This window comes from Gouania willdenowi, chromosome 10 (assembly GCF_900634775.1).
Source record: "Gouania willdenowi chromosome 10, fGouWil2.1, whole genome shotgun sequence".
Taxonomy (NCBI): Eukaryota; Metazoa; Chordata; class Actinopteri; order Blenniiformes; family Gobiesocidae; genus Gouania; species Gouania willdenowi.
Window position 1 is genome coordinate 7410080 of NC_041053.1, and position 20029 is coordinate 7430108.

The following is a 20029-nucleotide window of genomic DNA, read 5'->3' on the forward strand; positions in this document are numbered from 1 at the left end:
CTGACTTTTGGAGTTTGTTTTTTTGAGCAAAATTAGTGATGCCACTGACGATCGACGCTGCGGCAAACTCGCTGCTCGGGTTCAGTGCTTCAGCCATAGTGAGTGTGTTGTCTAGTGTTTGTGACAGTGTGCGCGTCTGGGTGAGACACAACTTTAGCTTGTTTGTTTGTTTGTTTTTAACCGTAATTCTATTGAATTGGAGCTGTCTTCGTTCAGCACGTATTCATGTCTGTGGTTCAGCCGACAGAAACACACAAACAGCCAATCAGCTAACAGATGGGTGGAAACAGCCTATCACATTCCCGGACGTCACCAGCGACAGGCAAACACTAATCATTCAGCAGCTGTGTCGTTTGGTTGCCATGTTGGTTTGTTTTCAAGTAGCATGCAGTGAGAATAGACTGTGCAGTAAGAAGCCAGGAGGACAGTAGAGGCAGCCGCTATGACGAGGACGACTGGGATTGGTTATCTCGGTCAGTCAATCAGAGTTACTCGAACTACGGCCAAGCCGCGAGAACCAAAGTTTATTATCGGGAAAAAAAATTGAGTATTGAACGGGGAAATATAAGCGTGAGAAATGTGAAGTGTGGCGTGTGGTGTGAGAATGGGTGTCACACTCAAAGGGTGATACTTGGCAGCTCTGCATGATAGCAGCTCGTGCTGAACAGAAACAGATAAATGGCAACATCGGTCTATTCATTTATTTCATTGTAGTTTAACGTCATTTTAGGAGAACTATGCATTATTATTATGTACATGTAAGAAGTGACGTCACAGTTTGTGTTTTATAAAGGGGGCCTTGTTTATTTAATATATATATACATATATATAGTTTCCCTCCCATTGCTATTATGATAGCTGTGTTCATCGCCATGGCAACTGTTGTGATGGTGGTGAATATTATTTTATGGAGACGGTGTCTGTCCCTCGACCCATATTTCACAATGATTTTAACATAAAATCAAATAAAAGAGCTATCAATTATAAAAATCTGAAAAAAATTAAAATCTCAAATCTAGAAACACCAAAACATAAAACCATTAGATGTGCTCTATTAAATATTAGATCACTGAGATCCAAATCTCTACTAGTAAATGACCTTATCTCAGAAAATAACTTTGATTTATTCTGTTTAACTGAAACATGGCTGTATCAAGATGAATATGTTAGTTTAAATGAAGCCACTCCTCCCAGTCATTTAAATACTCATATGCCACGAGACATAGGCCGTGGAGGTGGTGTAGCAGCTATTTATCATTCCTCTCTCCTAATCTATCCTAAACCAAAGGCCAATTACACTTCCTTTGAAAGCCTGGTTCTAAATTTATCTCATACCGAATCAAAAACCTGCCAGCCAGTCTTATTAGCGATAATTTACCGTCCTCCAGGCCCTTATTCTGAATTTCTATCAGAATTCTCTGAGTTTATATCAAACTTAGTCCTCAGTTCTGATAAAATACTGATAGTAGGAGATTTTAATATCCATGTGGACAAAGATAGTGATAGCCTGAGCTCAGCCTTTATGTCCCTAATAGACTCAGTTGGCTTTTTTCAAACTATTAATGAAGCTACTCATCATTTAAATCATACTCTTGATCTTGTTCTAACATATGGCCTTGATATTAATGAACTAAAAGTCTACCCTGAAAATCCTCTGCTATTAGATCACTTTTTAATATCTTTTAACATTATCCTAGAGGATCTCGCACTGTGCAATAAAATAGTTAGGAGTAGAAATCTGTCCAATAGTGCTGTGGCTAAATTTAAAGAGGCCATTCCTGCTGCCTTAAACTCAGTGCACCATCCAATAAATAACTATGATATTAATTATAACCCCTCTCAACTGGATCTGCTTGTCGATAGCTCTGCTAGTCAACTAAAATCCACCTTGGACTCAATTGCCCCATTGAGGGAAAAAACTATTAAACGTCAGAGGAAAGCTCCGTGGTTTAGCTCTGAAACTCACACACTCAAACAAACAACCCGTAAATTAGAGAGAATGTGGCGCTCCAATAAAACAGAGGAGTCACGAATACTCTGGCAAGAAAGCCATAGTAAATACATGACAGCCTTACGACATAGTCGATCTACATACTATTCCTCACTAATTGAAGAAAATAAAAATAATCCGAGGTACCTTTTCAGCACTGTAGCCAGGCTAACACAAAGTCAGAGCTCTATTGAGCCCATGATTCCTCTAGCCCTCAGCTGTGAGGACTTTATGACATTTTTTAACAATAAAATTCACAAGATTAGAGATAAAATTAGCCACTCCCTGCCTTCACCTGGGCCTGCTGTACCATTAAATGTAAATAGGCCTAACCTAAACTGTTTCACACATATAGGACTTCAGGAACTTAACTATATTATTTCATCCTCCAAACCATCGACCTGCCTTTCAGATCCGATCCCAACTAAGCTGTTTAAAGAAGTTGTTCCCCTGGTCTGCCCATCTTTGTTGAAGACAATAAATATATCCCTATCAATAGGCTACGTGCCACAGTCTTTTAAAGTAGCTGTAATCAAACCCCTTCTCAAAAAACCTACTCTTGATTCCAGCACTTTAGCAAACTACAGGCCTATATCTAATCTTCCTTTTATTTCAAAGATTCTTGAGAAAGTTGTGGCGGCTCAGCTCTGTGAATTTCTTCAAAACAAGAGCCTGTTCGAGGACTTCCAGTCAGGTTTTAGAGCTCAACACAGCACAGAGACTGCTTTAGTTAAAGTAAATAATGATCTACTCTGGGCTTCAGATGAAGGACGACTCTCAGTGCTGGTTTTATTAGATCTTAGTGCAGCTTTTGACACTATAGATCACTATATTCTACTAGAGAGATTAGAGAAATTACTTGGAATCACAGGGACTGCCCTAAACTGGTTTAAGTCCTACCTATCTGATAGGTACCAGTTTGTACACGTGAATAATAAGTCTTCTGTGTACACTAAAGTAAGCTACGGGGTTCCTCAGGGCTCTGTGCTAGGTCCAATCCTCTTCTGTATCTATATGATCCCCCTTGGTAATGTTATGAGAAAATACTCTGTTAACTTTCACTGCTATGCTGATGATACCCAACTGTATGTATCAATGAAGCCAGGTGAGACAAATCAGCTATCTAAACTTGAGGCCTGTCTAAAGGACATTAGGACCTGGATGGACCAAAATTTTCTTCTTCTCAACTCAGACAAGACTGAGGTCATTGTACTGGGCCCACGACACCTTAGAGAAACCTATGCTAGCCTAACTGCCCTAGATGGCATTACTCTGGCACAAAGCACAACTGTTAGAAACCTTGGGGTTCTATTTGATCAGGACTTATCCTTCAACTCTCACATAAAACAAACTTCAAGAACTGCCTTCTTTCATCTCCGTAACATTGCTAAAATCAGACCTATCCTGTCTCAGGGCGACGCCGAAAAACTAGTCCATGCTTTTGTTACCTCTAGACTGGATTATTGTAATTCTCTTTTAGCAGGCTGCCCGAGCAAGTCGCTTAAGACACTTCAGCTGGTTCAAAATGCTGCAGCACGTGTACTGACTAAAACTAGGAGAAGAGATCACATTACTCCTGTATTAGCCTCTCTGCATTGGCTTCCCATAAAATATAGAATAGAATTCAAGATTCTTCTTCTCACTTATAAAGCCCTAAATGGACAGGCACCAGCCTATCTCAAGGAGCTTGTAGTGCCATACAATCCCCCCAGAACACTACGCTCTCAAAATGCTGGACTACTCGTTGTTCCATTTGTCTCTAAAAGTAGTATAGGAGGAAGAGCTTTCAGTTATCAGGCCCCACTTCTCTGGAACCATCTACCAACCACGGTTCGGGGGGCAGACACCCTCTCTACCTTTAAGGTTAGGCTCAAAACATTCCTCTATGGTAAAGCTTTTAGTTAGGAACCAGCTCATAGCTCATAATTAAGATGCAATAGGCATAGACTGCCGGGGGGGGGTCTGGCATGCTCGGTTGGAGAGAGCGTTAAGAGAGAGGTCATTTAGGCTAGAGAGGGACCGGAGAGGGTCCCATTCCTCTCTCAAACACTCCCTCTATGTCTGCTTCTTCCCTTGTGTGTTTGCTCCTGTACTCCTTCTGGCTTTTGTCTTGCAGGTCCGTGGGATCCTCAGTGTGGAGTTACAGAGTCTCAACAACTCTGTCTCCACCCTTTCCTCTGCACACACCCAACACAGCATAACGTGGATGGCTGTTCATCATAGGAATGGGATCCACACAAGGTTCCTCCTGCTTAACAGAAGGTTTTCCTTGCCGCCATGATGAATTCATGTTGGGTGTGGGATACATATGTATGTGTATATACGTATATATGCATATGTGTGTATCCATAAAATGAAGAGTCCGTCCTTAAGACTGCTCTACTGTAAAGTGCCTTGAGATACCATTGGTTATGATTTGGCACTATACAAATAAAGATTGATTGATTGATTGATTGATATACTGTATATATATATATATATATATATATATATATATATTTATAAATGACTTGACATGATCTATAGATAAGTAAACATATTATAGATGCATAAATTATCAAGAAGAACGTTAATATTTCTAATTTAGCAGACCTTTTTACTTTTAATAAAACTCTATTCTATATGTAAACTAGTGTTTTATTAGCATTCTGTGTCAATCTACCTCATAAATAATTACTTTCATCTACTTTTATCTGCTTTGTGCTAAATCTTAATTGTGTACAGCTTTTTTTCTATTGATATATATCTAAATATTTATCAATTTCTAATCACATCATGCATATTCTATGACATGGTTTGATTAATAGACTAGCTAGTGGGTTCACATTCTGTTTTTTTCCCCTTCAGATTCACTGAGGAAATGTGACGATGTTATCGATGACTTCAGGAGAATAAACTAGTAAGGCTGGACTGAAGGATGAATGGATGGGGCTTTTTTAGCTTGTGTTGGTTAAACCTATTTTATAAATCACCACCAGAAAATGAAACAATTTTTACTAAATAGTTTCTTTGTGCAATACCTCTGTGAACTGCAATTGTTGATGTGTGTTCTTAACTGCAATTTCAGTATTGTTATTTAAATCTGGAAGTTTTGCATTTTTTCACAAAATGTGAATGTCTATAGTGAAACATTTTAGTCATAAGTATTTAGATTAAATCAAATACATGATGAGCCGACACACCACTATCTATCATTTATTTGTATCTTGTTTTTGTGCAATGCCTTACTTTAATAATATTAATAATTTTTATTTTGAACCTGTTACTATTATATTTAAATTGGCTTTTATTTAATTTATTTTTATTTGTTTTGTATTCTTTTATATGTGTGTGAAATCCTTCCATCAAAATTAACTAAATGTCAAAAAAGTAATTTTGCTCATGTTTTCTCCTCATGTAAAGCATCTTTGTGGATATGGTGAAGACCATTATGCAAGTGTTAGAAATTATTCTGATAATAATAATATAACAATGATGTAAATATCAATTACTTGGTATAAGAAAATGGCATATAAGGGGGCGCCAAAAAATAATCTTGCCGAGGGCACCAGAGAGGCTAGGGTAGGGATGTAAAGATTATTTGTGAGGCAGTTTAAAATCAATTCAAAGGTGTCATGGTTCGCAGTACTTTAAAAAATAAAAATAAAAAAAAAAACTTTTTTTTTTATACAGCAAAGGGCGCCATCTATTGAGAATTTAAAATTCAGGACACACCACCATGTTTTAAATCAGAAGTGTGGAAGCATTTTGACTAAGGTCAGAGGGTCACAGAGAGGAAATGGAGAAACAAGAGAGAGAATGAAAGCCATAGTTTATTTATGTATATTATTTCTTTGAGATGGGATTTGTTTTAAATTCCAATAGTTAAGACACAAAAAACATTTTCAGTTGCACTTTTAAAAAGAAAAGGAACTATTAGTATTATGTAGTTTTGCATAGTTGACTGTAGAGCCAGAATTTAAATGAATAGGCTTTTTCTTCATGTGTACTTCTGTTCTTTATTTCATTCAGGGTTTATTTTTAAATAAATTGCATTGTTTTGAATAGTTTATCAAGGGACTCTTTTGACAATGAAATATAAAATATTTTCAGTCATCATTTGTCTACAGTCTCATTTTGTAAAATAAGTCATGAGAGAATTGTATCATGAACCCATTATCGTGAATCGAATTGTATCGGGAGTTGAGTGAATCGATACATCCCTACAGGCTGGACATGACAGATGTTTTATTTTTTGTCTGACTAACAATACTTTCCTTTCAATTGTTCAGAGTGTTCTAGAGTTACTTGAGTCTTGACTAAGACCAAGAACTTATTTTTCATGCTCGGGTGCTGGTCCTTGAAGGCATCTGCAATTCAATCAATGAATGTTATTTTAATGGATGGTTTGTGAAGAACATATTTAATTTGGTGGTTTGCTATGAGTTCATGTTCTTTACGACAGTAAGACTACATGTCAGTTCTCGAGATGGAGCGTTGCTGTTGCACACTGTCATTTTCCTGCTAGGAATACACTAGAATGAAATCACTGTCCTCACACGTGTTAATTCATTCTGGCTAAAGCAGATAGCCATTCACACCCACATAATCAGTTATTAGCCTTTTTCTCAAATTGTTCAATAAAATATTTTTATGGTGTTTTCTAACAGATGTTATTGGAAAACCAGACATTTTCAATTAAACCAATTACCAATGAGTACATCTCAATGAGCATATATTATACATGAATGATATTAGTGTACGGTACCATGTCAACCATTGTAAACTTGTGATTAGTCTCACACGAACCTTTGTGTGATATGAGTTTTAAACTATTTGCCAGGGCTTGCAGTTTTCCCATGATCACATGGTGGCAGCCAATGTTTGAAAGAATAACATTTTTCTAAAGGTTCACAATTTCTCCAAAAGAAAAATTTGGTCACAAAAAAAAAAAAAAAAAAAAAATCAAGAAAATTTCAAGAGTTCTTGTCAGGACTGATGTCAGTGCTTTTCATACTTTACTAGGGCATAAAAATGTTTTCTGCGGCTCAATTGAGATCAAACTGGATTAAAATGACTTCAAAATCAGTTTAAGGATCCAAGACAAACTCTGTACATATTCTGTAGTTTTTACTTATATCATAACCAGTCGTTTAAATTTCAAACTAAAAAAAAAAAAAAAAAAAAAAGTAAAAGGGTACAACTACTTTCACCGTTTTGATAAGAGAACTAAATTGGGTTTGGCAGATAGGTGTCCGGTAACAAAGGCTAAAAATGTAGGAGTATACCAAATTAACATTTATTCAGTCATTAAGTATAGAAAAGTTTGGAATAAGTAAGGTCTCATATTCCCCAATCCAATTTTTCAGAAGTGGGATTGGAAATAGATCCTGGGTTTCAATAAAGTAGAGCAGGTTATGATGTATAATGTGGAATCTGTCGATGTAGAGCACAAACAGCATTATCATTGCCATTAATGGGACTATTAATAAAATGTTGGAAAGCTCTAATAATGGTCAACTACATATGTGTAGAACTGCAACATGGTTTTCCAAAATTTATTTTGAGGAATTCTTCAGGACATTACAATGTCAATTCCTTAAACTCGATTACGACAGCAACAGATTTTTAAAAATTACACCATAACTCGAACCCTGGATATGGTAGAGTGGAACAAAATCACAATTGTAAAAACCAAGAGAGTTAAGGGTCAGTAGTTTAGTGCTTTTTATTAGAGATAAGGAGACGATACAAAACATCCACCAGTCAATATCCAGTCTACACTCCAACAGATGGTCCAACAAACACCAATGCCTTTTGTTCAAGGAAACCTTGGATTTCTGAGCAAGCACAAGGAATGTCTGTTTACTATGGAAACTGACAATTTTCTGACCAAGTCCTGGAAAAACAATGAATCAAGTTTTAGAATTTGGCCAAAAAAGAAAAAACAAAACAGGAAAGAAAAAACCCCCACAAAAGTATTGATGTATATTTAACAGTGTTCCCCAGAGAAGAATTAAAACATCTTGTGCAATCAAAAGTGAATAAGTTCAGACTAGAGCTTGTCTGAACTACACACATTCAACTAGATGTTTGGCAAATAAAAATAAAATATAATGGCTGTTAACAAGTTCTTAGGATTTGATGTTGGAAAAACTTAAGAGCAATTGCACAAAGTAATGTGGAAACAAAGAGCTCCCAAATGCTTAACATGAACAGCATGTGTAGTTTTATCACAGTCGCTCAACAATAGATTGAATCTTGTTTTAAAATTTTATGGAATTAACTGGAATGACATTTACAATTCTGTTTACACCCCCACCCTGAGAGTACCAAACTACTTTTGTCCAATGTGACGCCAATCTGGAATGAACAGCTAAACTTAACAGATGTGTCTGAGAAGCCCCCCCGGGGGGAGGGGGCAGAGAAGGACAGGACTGATTAAATAGGGCTTCCCTCCAGGCTGATTACTGTTGAACCACCCAGCTTCTCTGCCAGTGTTTGCCGGTCTTTGAGATCTTCAAGGCCGTTCACCTGCCACTCATGCTTGATACCTGGAAAACAAATGGCACATTTTGGTCAGAAATAAAGGTTTACACTACAATTGTTGAGGGAAAGAAAAACCTGCAAGTCGCTTAAATTAAAATCTAAAAGCAGTCATTTGAGCAGTCGACAAACTTGGTCCACATTTTAGTGATTCTGAGAGGAAATTCAACCTATGTTTTGAGGAGCAAACCCTTTGTTCTATAGCCTCATTGATTAATATATACATCATTTTATGTGCTTTATCTTCATACCAGTAAATGATTCTGAATGTTACCGTGATTGTGTTTGTTCAAGAACATTTGTTTTTGGAGCGTGGGTGCTACACAGTAAGAAATGTGATTACTACCAACATTTTGTCATGGTTAGATTATTATTTGCAATGTCAATTTTTTTAATTATGTACAAGGTATTAGACTTGTTTGCTAACTATTTACTAAAACCTTCAGCTTGCCACAGAATTTAAATGGGAGATTTCAGTTTTAGGCAAACTTGTGCAGCTCCAAACAATAAGTGAAATGTTTGTAAATCAAAAGAAAATCAATATTCTCATTAAAGTTTGACAACTTTAAAAACGTTAACTCACCCTCAAACTTCCTCTTGATGGCATCTTTTGAGCTTGCATAGATCATCTTGCTCTTCATGGGAGCCGTATCTGGAGCCCTGTAATGAACGCATGTTGAACCTGTTGACATTGAAGCACCATGTTGTACATGTGTGGAACTGCTGCACTCACCAAAAGATGAAGACCAAGTCCTCTTTCTTTGTCTCTTTGGTCTCATAGGTGGCGTCGTACAGGGCGTAGCGGCAGTCGTCTGAGGGCAGCATCTTCACAAAGCTCTGGTAGGGGTCTGTGACGGTGGTTCCCAGGTCCCCCAACAGGATCTCCTTACCCTCCTCCAGAACTATGTTCTTGAGGTCCTTACTCAAGCAGAACAGAATGGCCTTCTTTCTCTTCTTCTTCTCCTCTTCATTAACGTTTACTTTGCGCACCTTCATGTCGTTAAAGACGGCAATAACCTCATCTGTGACTTTTACCCCAGAGGCCTGTAATGGAATATAGAACATATTCATTAAACCCTGCAATACGAGCCAGGTAATGACAAAGCAGCCATTAGTACCACAGTAGAAATAGTTTGAGTTCAAACAAAATTTTTTCCTCTTTTGAGGCAGTTTACTGGTACTTGGGCAATATATTGAGATTCAAGATGTGAATTTTTCATTTTAGTGACATAGAAAATGTATAAATCACAATTTAGAGAAAAAAATACAGAGATACGGAAATTAATTTATTCAGATTTTAGATATATTTTCTTGCCCAAGATTGGAACTAATGCAGGAGTTGTACCATTCCCAAGTTACATGTACAAATGTACACTGCTGAGGAAATGTCTGCCCAGGCCATAGGAACTTTTCTTTATATAACCAGGCTGTTAAGACTAAGGCTGACATTTTCTTTGCTTTGAATGGAATAGTCCGTATAAAGAGACAGTATGACTAAAATAACATGCGTGGTTGTTTTTCACCTTTCCAACCTATATACAAAACGAGGACATGAAAAGAAGTGAAACACGTGCAAAATGTTACGTTTGTCTGGTATGAAAAATTATATTTACAAGAATCGACTGTCAAATGTGAAGCCCTTTTTAATGACAAGTCAGCATGAATGAAATCCACTGCTCCCCTACATTATAAATAAATTAATAGGACATTGATATAGTGGCCAGCTCTGTAGTGACTACTCTTCAAATTGAGAGTCTTTAACAGGCTGAAAACAGTAGAGCCACTTTGTTCTGCATTGTCTCACTGCAGAACAGGTGTGAAGGAAAATATTAGGGATGTCCCGATTAAGGCTGAACGATTAATTGCATTTGTGATTTTAGGTTGAACTTGACAGGACAATAAAATATTGCAGAGTGTTTTAGTGCAGTCCACATGTTTCATGAAATGTGAAGTTAGTTAGAAATGCTGAGGTAAAGCCACAGATTTGTTTGATTTATTGTTGTAATCTGTGCTTTAAAATGTATATTCAGGGCTCGAGACTGTGACCAAAATGGTTGCATATGCGAGTATATTTTCAATGTGTGCAAGTGAAAATTTTATCTGATCGCATCTGTGGGAGTACGTATAGGGTCTTGACGTTATTTTATACAGAGCGGCTGAGCTCGTCGTCACGTCCCAGAGTGCACTTCTTTCTCTGCGCTGCAGGATTACCGTAAAACCATCTATAAACAGGCACTGCAAATTGGTTGGCAGCTAGGTTGACCGAGGATTTCAGAGCGGAGGCTGGCTTGACCGCAGTGCTGCGGATGAGGAGAAGGTGCACGCTCACGCAACTTTGCTGCGGGTAATGAAATGGTGAATAAGCTACGTATAAACACCAATGTGCACCTTTGGAGTGAACGCAGTCTGCGAACGGAGCCAGGCATAACAAGTCCTTCACTGAGTGCACGCTCACAATGAGGGAAGCAGTTAAATGGAAGAACGTGCGATAGAATGTACACACATCAGAATCAGCATGGAGGGGCCAGAACTGTTGGACTATGATGCATGTCTATAGGGTTGGGCACCGAGAACCAGTTCCAAATAGGAACCGGTTTCAGAACCGTTACTATGATGTTTGCATTTCGATTCCTAAATGCCCGCACTAGTTTGTTTCCGCAGTTCGCTCTGTTTATTTACGCGAGGTTTGTATAAGATGCGTTCAGAACGTGACTACAGTGCGTGTGTGTCTGGCTATGGTTTCAGTTTGGTCCGGCAGAGCAGAAGGGAGATAGGAGCTAATCACCAGTAAAAAGCCCAGTAAAACACTGAAAAACAATCACCAGGAATAAATGGTAAAGATAGTAGCTCTAACAACAGGTAAAATGATAAACTGGTGATATTACAGCCTGTACATGCAGTACGGGGACACATTTACTCTGCCTCTGGGTCCTAGTGCCTGCCAGTTGATGAAATTTGTTCCGTTTACCAAGGTCCATGTGTGTTTAATAAGTCCGTATGTTTGTCCATCCACTTTATTATAACCATGTCAAATAACTGAAATCTATGACCTGTTGACTTGCACAAGTCAAAGAATCGTAATCGAGAATCGTTTAGAACAGGGACCGAAATTGAGAATTGGAATCAGATTCATTAAAATCCAAACAATGCCCAACCCTACACGACTATGCTGTACACTGCCCACCCCAACTCGAAAAAAAAGGTACGACCAAATTCTGTGCTGGTGCGACCAACTGAGAAAGTCAGTCGTACCTGTGCCACCACTGGAAAAGTTAGTGTAATATTCATTTAAAGTTTAAATTAATTTGTTTATGAAACAGATTGATTCAGTGCTTATGTTCAATGAAAAATATATGACAAGAGGTCCTTGAAAAAAAATAATCGTAATATTAATTGCAATATTAAGGGAAAAAAAGAAAAAAAATTGCAATTAAATTTTCTGAAATCGTTCAGCCCTAGTCCCGATACAACTTTTTCACGTCTGATACCGATATTGCAGTCTTGCGTATTGGTCAATACCAATCCGATACCAGCACGAATCATACATACTTCTATTAGGGATGTCCAGATACAACTTTCATTTTCGATATTGCAGCCTTGCGTATCGCTGATACCGATATCAGCATGAATCATACATTTTTTTTAATTTAATAATTTAAAAAAATTACTTATTTTGTAGTGTGGAATATTAGAAAATGCTTGATCAAGCGACGTTACTCAAACAGAATAGTCAGCAACAGTAGGTATGAAAAAAAACTGACCATTTATTATTAACCAATTCATTACATACAATAAATATAACATTGACAAAATCCAATATTTGCTAAAAAATATCAGACTAAATCACAGCCAAAAAAAAAAAAAAAAAAAGAATTCTTGAAAAAATGAAATCAGTACTGAAATGTTCAGCCGTAAATTACAAAGTTAGCTTGTGAGAATAAGAATATGGCCCTGCCTGTCTAAAAATCCACCTGGAACATAAATACCATTGCATAAAGTGAACCAACAGGCATGTCTACAGCACAGTCTATTACATAAGTGCTTGTGGTAGGCTGAAGGTACAGACTGATATTGCCACCAATAAAGCACCCACATAGTCCTGGGTGTGGTCTTAAGTTGCTGAGTCACACAATGGAGGCTCTGTTAGAAAACAGACCAGTCATGTCACCCAGTCTCAGCTGCTCCAGAAGTCATTTAGTTAAGTCTTCTGACTCCATTTAAGCAGAGGAAAAGGTTTTAGGAATGGACAACTTGTCCACTGAAGATAGGGGAAAGGATTCCCACAGAACAATTATGAGCCAAACTATAGCTGAGTGGAAACCAAATGGACATGTCATGATGTGTCACGTCTGAAACTAAAGCCAGCATCACATGCAAATCCATTCGCCTTATGGTTTGACCCTTTAAGGCTGCATTCATCAGGGTTTTAGGGCCCTATAAAATCCACGTTAAACGGAATCGACCAATGAAAACGGTTAAACGCGGAAATGGACAGCATAAAACGCCGTCACCGTGGGATAAAGAAATTTTTTCTTTTTAAAAATCGGGAATTGTTTCCGGGGACCACTTATTAGGTGCATCACCCTCCTGTCCTGGCTGCATTAAACTCATCTTAAACCACCACAAACACCCTTTAACACAACGCAAATTACAGGCTCCTAAACACAGTCACCAGTGCCCGTTTACCTTTGCGGTGCCTCTAAAGCTCCGCTCATTTTTCGAGTAGCGCTCCATGAGAGCGTGATCAACTAATCATCTTCACTTGCGCAGTGTTAGAACTGTCGCGTCTGGCTAACAAAGAATAACTCAGTCCGTGTTGTCCTTTAGTTTTTTTTTTTTTTTTTTTTTTTTTCTTATTCCAGCCTTTTGTCCGTGCCTCGTAGGTACACATACAGTCAGCAAGTTACCTCAAGTACAACCGTTTCAGTGGGAACTTCCAGTTTACAAAATAAGTCAGTTGAAGCAACATTATTAGAAAGTTACATTCTAACACCTCAGAGCTACAGAAGATAGGATAATCAAAACTTAATCAATAAACCTGCTGAGATTCAGTAAATCATTGAGCCCTGAGAGGAAATTGGGTGATATTAATGCTGTTCTCATACATCTTTATATGACATGAATAATTAAAAAGTAGCAGTCAGAATAATCCATGTCACTACAACTTTTATCTACCCGTTAATTGTATCTTACTTTATTTTTGACATTTGTTTAATGACTTTTTTTTTTATTTATTACTATTTATTTTGTTTCCTCACAGGAGTCAAAAACTAAAGTGGAAAAAATAAAACAGATTTTATAGGGCCCTAGGTTTGGGTCAATTACAATCTCAAAATTGATGATTAATTACAATATAATTATAATTTGAAAAACCTGTTACTGTCATTGAGTTTCGATAATTGACTTTTGTATACAGTTCTACACATGTGATTATTAAAATATTTCATATCAAGCTTTCCCACATTTTACCATGAATTTAAATCTTGGAGTATACTGACAAAAAAGGCTCAGATGCCCACACCAAAAATATTAAAACTTATATTTTCATTGACAAGGAAGCTTAACACGTTAACCAAAAATAAGAAATTAGATTTTGTATTTTACAGCCGATTTAGGACCCATCATCATAGGAGACGCTAACAGAAAGCTAACACAAGAGGAAGGTTTACCTTTAATAAGTTATTTCATGTTCAGTAATTGTGATTAACTGTTATTGACAACATAATTCTAATTGACTTTGAGGATCAACAATAACTGTAATTCAGTTGTAATTTAAAAAAAAAAAATGCAGATCACTGTAATTGAACACTTAATTGTAACTGAAAAATGTAATTGATCCTATCCCTGGCATTCATACACAAAGTCTAATAAGCGCTACAACTAAGGGTGTGTGATAAGATCTTAGATGTGAAGGATAAGAATATGATGAAAACCGACTAGTGGTCTAAATGTGTGCACCCATACACAGCCACATCTTAAGTGTTCTTCCCTCAGCTGAGTCACCATACCGACAAATTAACCAATCAGAGCGAGTTGTAGGCCATGTCTTTGCCAGCCTACTAAAACAGTCTTCCTGTAAAAAAACAAAAAAAACAAACTTGAGAGTTCAAGTTATTTTGCTTGCATGTGATTTTTTATTGGCGTGTTTAACAGTGATGGGGGTTTTGGTCTCATTTATTTAAGATGATTGAAAGTACTTGACTTTCCAATTACAATGGGAATGAATATTTGTGGAAAAATTGCATTTAAAAGGCTGCATTTTCATTATTATGATATACTGCATTAGAGGTTATTTTGGTCTCAAGAAACTATTGAACATAAAGTTTATCAGCAATAATTTGTGGGACAATATAAGCTCCAGCCATGTGTTGGTCCTAGACCTGTATACTGCCTTGCTATTTAGCAAGTGAACACCTTAGTCTAATGCCATGTTTAAGTCTTCTCATTTTGAGCCAAGAAAAAGGACTAAAAGAACCGTTTCACATTTGGTTGTTGTTAGTCGTACTTGGAGTCAGTTTGTTAAATTGCTTGATTTTATAAAGGTAAATTATTGTTAAAACTAAAGGCATGATGTATAGTTACAGGATATGATCACAAGCATTTGAGCTGGGACAACTCTTCGACGTAATGGATGACGTTGACGCAAGAAATACTTCATCGGTAGCTGTTCCCCGTAAACCTTGTCCTTCATCCCGGGTGTGACCAGACAAGGAGGAAACACCCGCAGTGACATCAGCGGCAGCACGTGCAATAAAGAACACATTTACATACCACTGTGATACCCTTGTAGTCCATCCTGATTTGTAAATTAAACACAATGTATGTTTGCTGTACACATAAGCATCTATTGGAGTTTAATGCTACTTCTGACTACGAATGCATTATTTTGTACTTTTATATTCTTTAACTTTATTTTGGAATTTTGAGTTGAAGAGCAATAAACATATTGCAATGTCAAGGAATTCATGTTTTTTCTTCATTTCAGATATGTAAAACATGTAAATATTACTTTTAGTCAATTAATGGGGACATTATGGAATCAAACTGGAAAAATTAATCGTTACATTATTGCTGAATCACAAAAATTGTTGCTAGATTAATCGTTGATCCCAGCCTAACAAGCATGTTTTAATACATTTATAAGTAACAGTTGACGGTAGTAGATGTGTGCAAACACACCATCTTCCTCTGTATTCCCCTTATTTAAGAACATTGTACAGCTAAAGTGCTCCACCTAGGAAGCTTTGGACAAGGGCCACAGGGTCTTTTCTGGACAGCTGACATCCTCAGACATATTTAAATTTCAATTTAGTCATGGCATATTTGACAACTATGATCACAGACTGAGCAATGGGTCTAAATATACACCGACAAGCAGGTTTTGGAATCTGATGACTCAGCAGTGCTTGGATGTGTCACCATGGATGATGAGGTTTAGTTAGGCTGCACGATTGTATCCAAAATGATAGTTTTGAACACTATTGTGATCACAATTACTTATGTTAGGAAAAGAAAAATGTGTTTATCATACTTCTAAAACAATGTGTACAATTTACTCATTGGCCAGTTTCGGTCATGTGATAGTGGTGCACCACGTGACTTAAAGTCCTGTCCGTTTTATTTTAGCTACCCTGCTAACCCTTTTTATTTCAGCCCTAACCCAGGAATACCCAAAAATTTTAATTTTTTCCATATATGTATTTTTAAAGGTGGAATTTGCTGTGTTAATATGCATGTCAAGAATGAGATTCCAACCCACGGCAGCAGAAGGAAAAATCCTTGCTTGGTGTGCCTTAGACCACCTGACATGGTAAAAACACAGGCACATTACTCTTATATAGAAAAGGTCTGGTAATGTCATCTTTTGAATGGATATATTGTTGGTATATAGATACACATCACGTACTAGGGGACACTTCCATTAAAATTTGATTCATTGTGCAGCTCCAGGTTGAGGAAAGGACTGCTGTATCACATGGAGTGACCTGAATTATCTACAGCTTAATGTGACAAAGTCAAAAAGTGGCTTATTGTGGACCTGAGAAAAACAAAGGACTGTGCACCATGTTTCCATCCAGAGGGTCAGAGTGGATAATGGAGCGAAAATACCAGGGATGAAGCGAGTGGGTTGGGAGGGCAGACTGCCATCTCTAATTTTTGAGACAGTTGGGATCCTTTTACATCTGCAAGACCATTTATCAGGATGTTCTACGAGTCATTGTGGCGAGTTTGGTTGTTTGGGCCTGAGGCTGAAGGTATCATCCTGGATCTAACAGTGGTCATGTCCATGTTTGACACCATCTCGGCAAAACTGTCCCAAACACTCTACAATGTGGTGGTCAGCTACAGCAGCACCAACACCAGGCTGATCCCACCATGATGCTCGACAGATCGCCACAGGAAATCCTGCCTGTAGCCATTAAACTTAACAAGTGCAGCAATTCACAAACAGCTTTGATTGTACATTAGAAATGATTTTTTTTTTCTTTTAATGATTTATTACACGTTTTGACACCTATGCTATGAGTTCTTGACTGTGGCCACTTTTGTAAGAAAACTCTAGTTCCCCCTGGTGAATGTCATTAATTCTGATTCTTATCAAGAACCTGGAAATGACTTATGGAGAAAGTATCCATAGTGATTAAAGAAGAAGCAGATGAATGAAAGTCAACAGGCTGTGGTTGTTAACGCATCTTGAGGCAGAATTTGTTGATTTATCTTAAATCATAAAGTTAACGACATAAAAGGCTACAGATTAATGTAGGTGTGGCACTCGATGAGGAAAGCTGATTTAGACGTGTCACACAGGCCCAGAGAGACGAACATGGGGAACGGAAACCCCCCGTGCTCGGCTGCGGTAACCGAACAGCAGTCTTTGCACCAAATCCAGGGTGGGGCCGTGAATGCAGCACGAACACATGGATGAGCTTCCCTACTATATAGTATAAACTCTGCTTATCACAGGTTATTTTACATGTTAAATGAAGACGATGGTTGAGTCCTCACTCACACTGAACACTAAGGTGTGGTTTACACAGTGACGCAGGCAGACGTGTTGAAACAAAGGAGCGGAAAATCTCAGCGAGCAGCCATCATGGCTGTCATTTGTGCATCCGCTAACGCAGCTAGTCCGGCTAACAAAGCCGGCTGTCCCTACTGGACCACCGCATTCACCGCTGGACACGGAGACGTGTGCGTTAGTAAACACGCATAGAAAAACCGGGGGAAAAGGCCGTTGTCCTGGTTCAGGCCTGCGCTGCGTTCCCGCTTCAAGGCGGAAACCGGCAGGACTCAACACGGAGAAATTAAATGGCGCCACCTGTTTTTAGGAGACATTGGACTGGTTTCATATCGTTAATAACGTTAGGATACTCATTCTTATCCAAGCCAGATGTCGGTAACTGATTTAATCCCCTTGAATGGAAACATCCGCGTTTAGCAGCCCACAGCTAGCATTAGCTCCTGCGGCACACCACTGTCTTTCTGTTCGCATTTAAAACCAATAAAACGGACACAGTTAGTCCACAAACCTCCGTTAACAACTACAGACTTTATCAGCTCATGTATGATGATGTGGTGAAATGTAGATGGACCTACCATAGTTGATGATCCGCACTGTTCGATGTCAGGTACAAACTGAACGGAGAGAAACGACGCGGCTGCGCTTTTACGTACTGAACGCGGGAGCGCGCGCACAGGAAGCGAGCCCGCGCCCAGCGTCGTGAACGAGCAGAGCAGCTTCCCAGTGACAACGATCAGTCATAGTCACGTGTCTTACGTCATCATGTCATTTTTAAGGCGTAATTATGGGTAAATACAAGTAAAAGAAAACATATCAATAAATGACACATGCACCTGTCTGTGTTAGAGGGAAATAGTACAACAATCCCAATGAAAAACGTTTAATAGCAACAATTCAAAATAAATCACAGCCAAATGTTTCGTATTCAATCACACAAAATAAAAAAGAACAACAATATTTTTGACTGAAACATGGCTGAAGCTTGAGCTGCATGCCCACTCTTTCATTTATATAGTTTTATAGAAATCAGGGTTTAGGACCCAATGTTCTCTGTCATTGAATAACAATACAAAAATAAGATTTGAAAAATTGAAAAAAAATAAATAAAATAGGCCATGCCTATTATTTTAAACCATCAGCAGATTAACAGTCACATTTAATTGTTGTCATTAAAACCTGTTCACTGGGTACCGTGTGTGTGTGTGTATTAGGGCTGAGGGACCAAAACTCATATCGCAATACGATATGCGATATAAATCTGGATAATTTCATTTCAAAATCTTACCAGAAAGACAATTCTGGATTAAAAATGCCAAACAGGCATATTTATTAACAAATTTTATTCTTTTTCTCCTCTAAGGTGTGAGTGAGTTCTGTAGTGTGTGTGTATGTGTATTTTATAACAAAATAAGCTTATTTTATATATATATATATATATATATATATATATATATATATATATATATATATATATCTGCAATATTGTAATTTTCTATACTACTAAAATAGAAAACTCGATATATAGCTGTGTGTGTTATATGTTATTACTTGGGATGTTGGTATAGCATTTAAAACCTAAACATAAATCGTATCTTATAAAACCAAAACACTACACTGACTGAAGATAGATGCGTTGCCATGGTGACATGTCTGCGTGTGACATTTATTATGTTGTTTATGACAACAATGGTGGAGTGGTGATTAATTAGTGAAAGGCTTCTTCCTCCTCCTCCTCCTCCTCCTCCTCCTCCTCCTCCTCCTCCTGCTCCTCCTCCTCCTGCTGCTGTGAGACGCTGTAAACTGCCTGTGTGCGTGGCCCCGCCCCTCGTGGATTTCAGTGAACTTACTTCCTAATATGGAAGCGAGCGGCGAGCGGCTGCGGGCTCGTGAACGCGCCTCACTCCCTGCGCGAGGTGGTTCTGTCCGCGCCGCTGTTAACCATATAAGGAAACGAGAGGCACGAAATTCTCCTTGACTGCTTTTTGCTGAGACATGCTCCGACAAAGGCAGAAAATCACAGGGGCAAAGCTTTGGCAAATGGGTCGGAATGTGCACGCTCTCATTCCCGTGCACGACCACGTCTGACAAGCTACAAGCTAAATGATGGAGCGGCTGCACTGACCCATATTTAGTGAGGATGCCACATCCAACCCTGCATCCAACCCTCTACACGCACGTCTTAGTTTGCATACATCACTCATTATTTGCTCATTACCACCTCCAGTTATACGTTCATTATACAATTGGTGGAGTTGTGTTTAATTAGAAAGAGAGTCACAAATTTCAATTTCACGCATTGATATCTCGTAATAATAATAATAATAATTTAAAAAAAACAAGTTCGGATGAACTACGGTTGTACCCGCTTAATCAAGTAAAAAAAAAAGTCTCGGAAAGCCTCATCCGCTCATAGAATATTCATGTCACATTACAGCCCGATTCAACGAGCATTAACGGAGGAGTAATCGTTTGAAAAATGAGGCCCCCAGGGG

At 38.1% G+C, this 20029-nt stretch overlaps 1 protein-coding gene across 1 annotated transcript; it reads right to left on the bottom strand.

The window, feature by feature from the left end:
• Positions 1 to 7672: 7672 nt before the first annotated feature.
• Positions 7673 to 18266, bottom strand: cfl1 (cofilin 1). The gene is made up of 4 exons (XM_028458797.1): positions 18113 to 18266; positions 9249 to 9559; positions 9099 to 9175; positions 7673 to 8523 (listed from the first exon to the last, which is right to left on the bottom strand). Exons 1-4 carry the CDS (start codon positions 18113 to 18115, stop codon positions 8411 to 8413), a joined length of 504 nt encoding a protein of 167 aa, XP_028314598.1. The 5' UTR covers positions 18116 to 18266; the 3' UTR covers positions 7673 to 8410.
• Positions 18267 to 20029: the final 1763 nt, after the last annotated feature.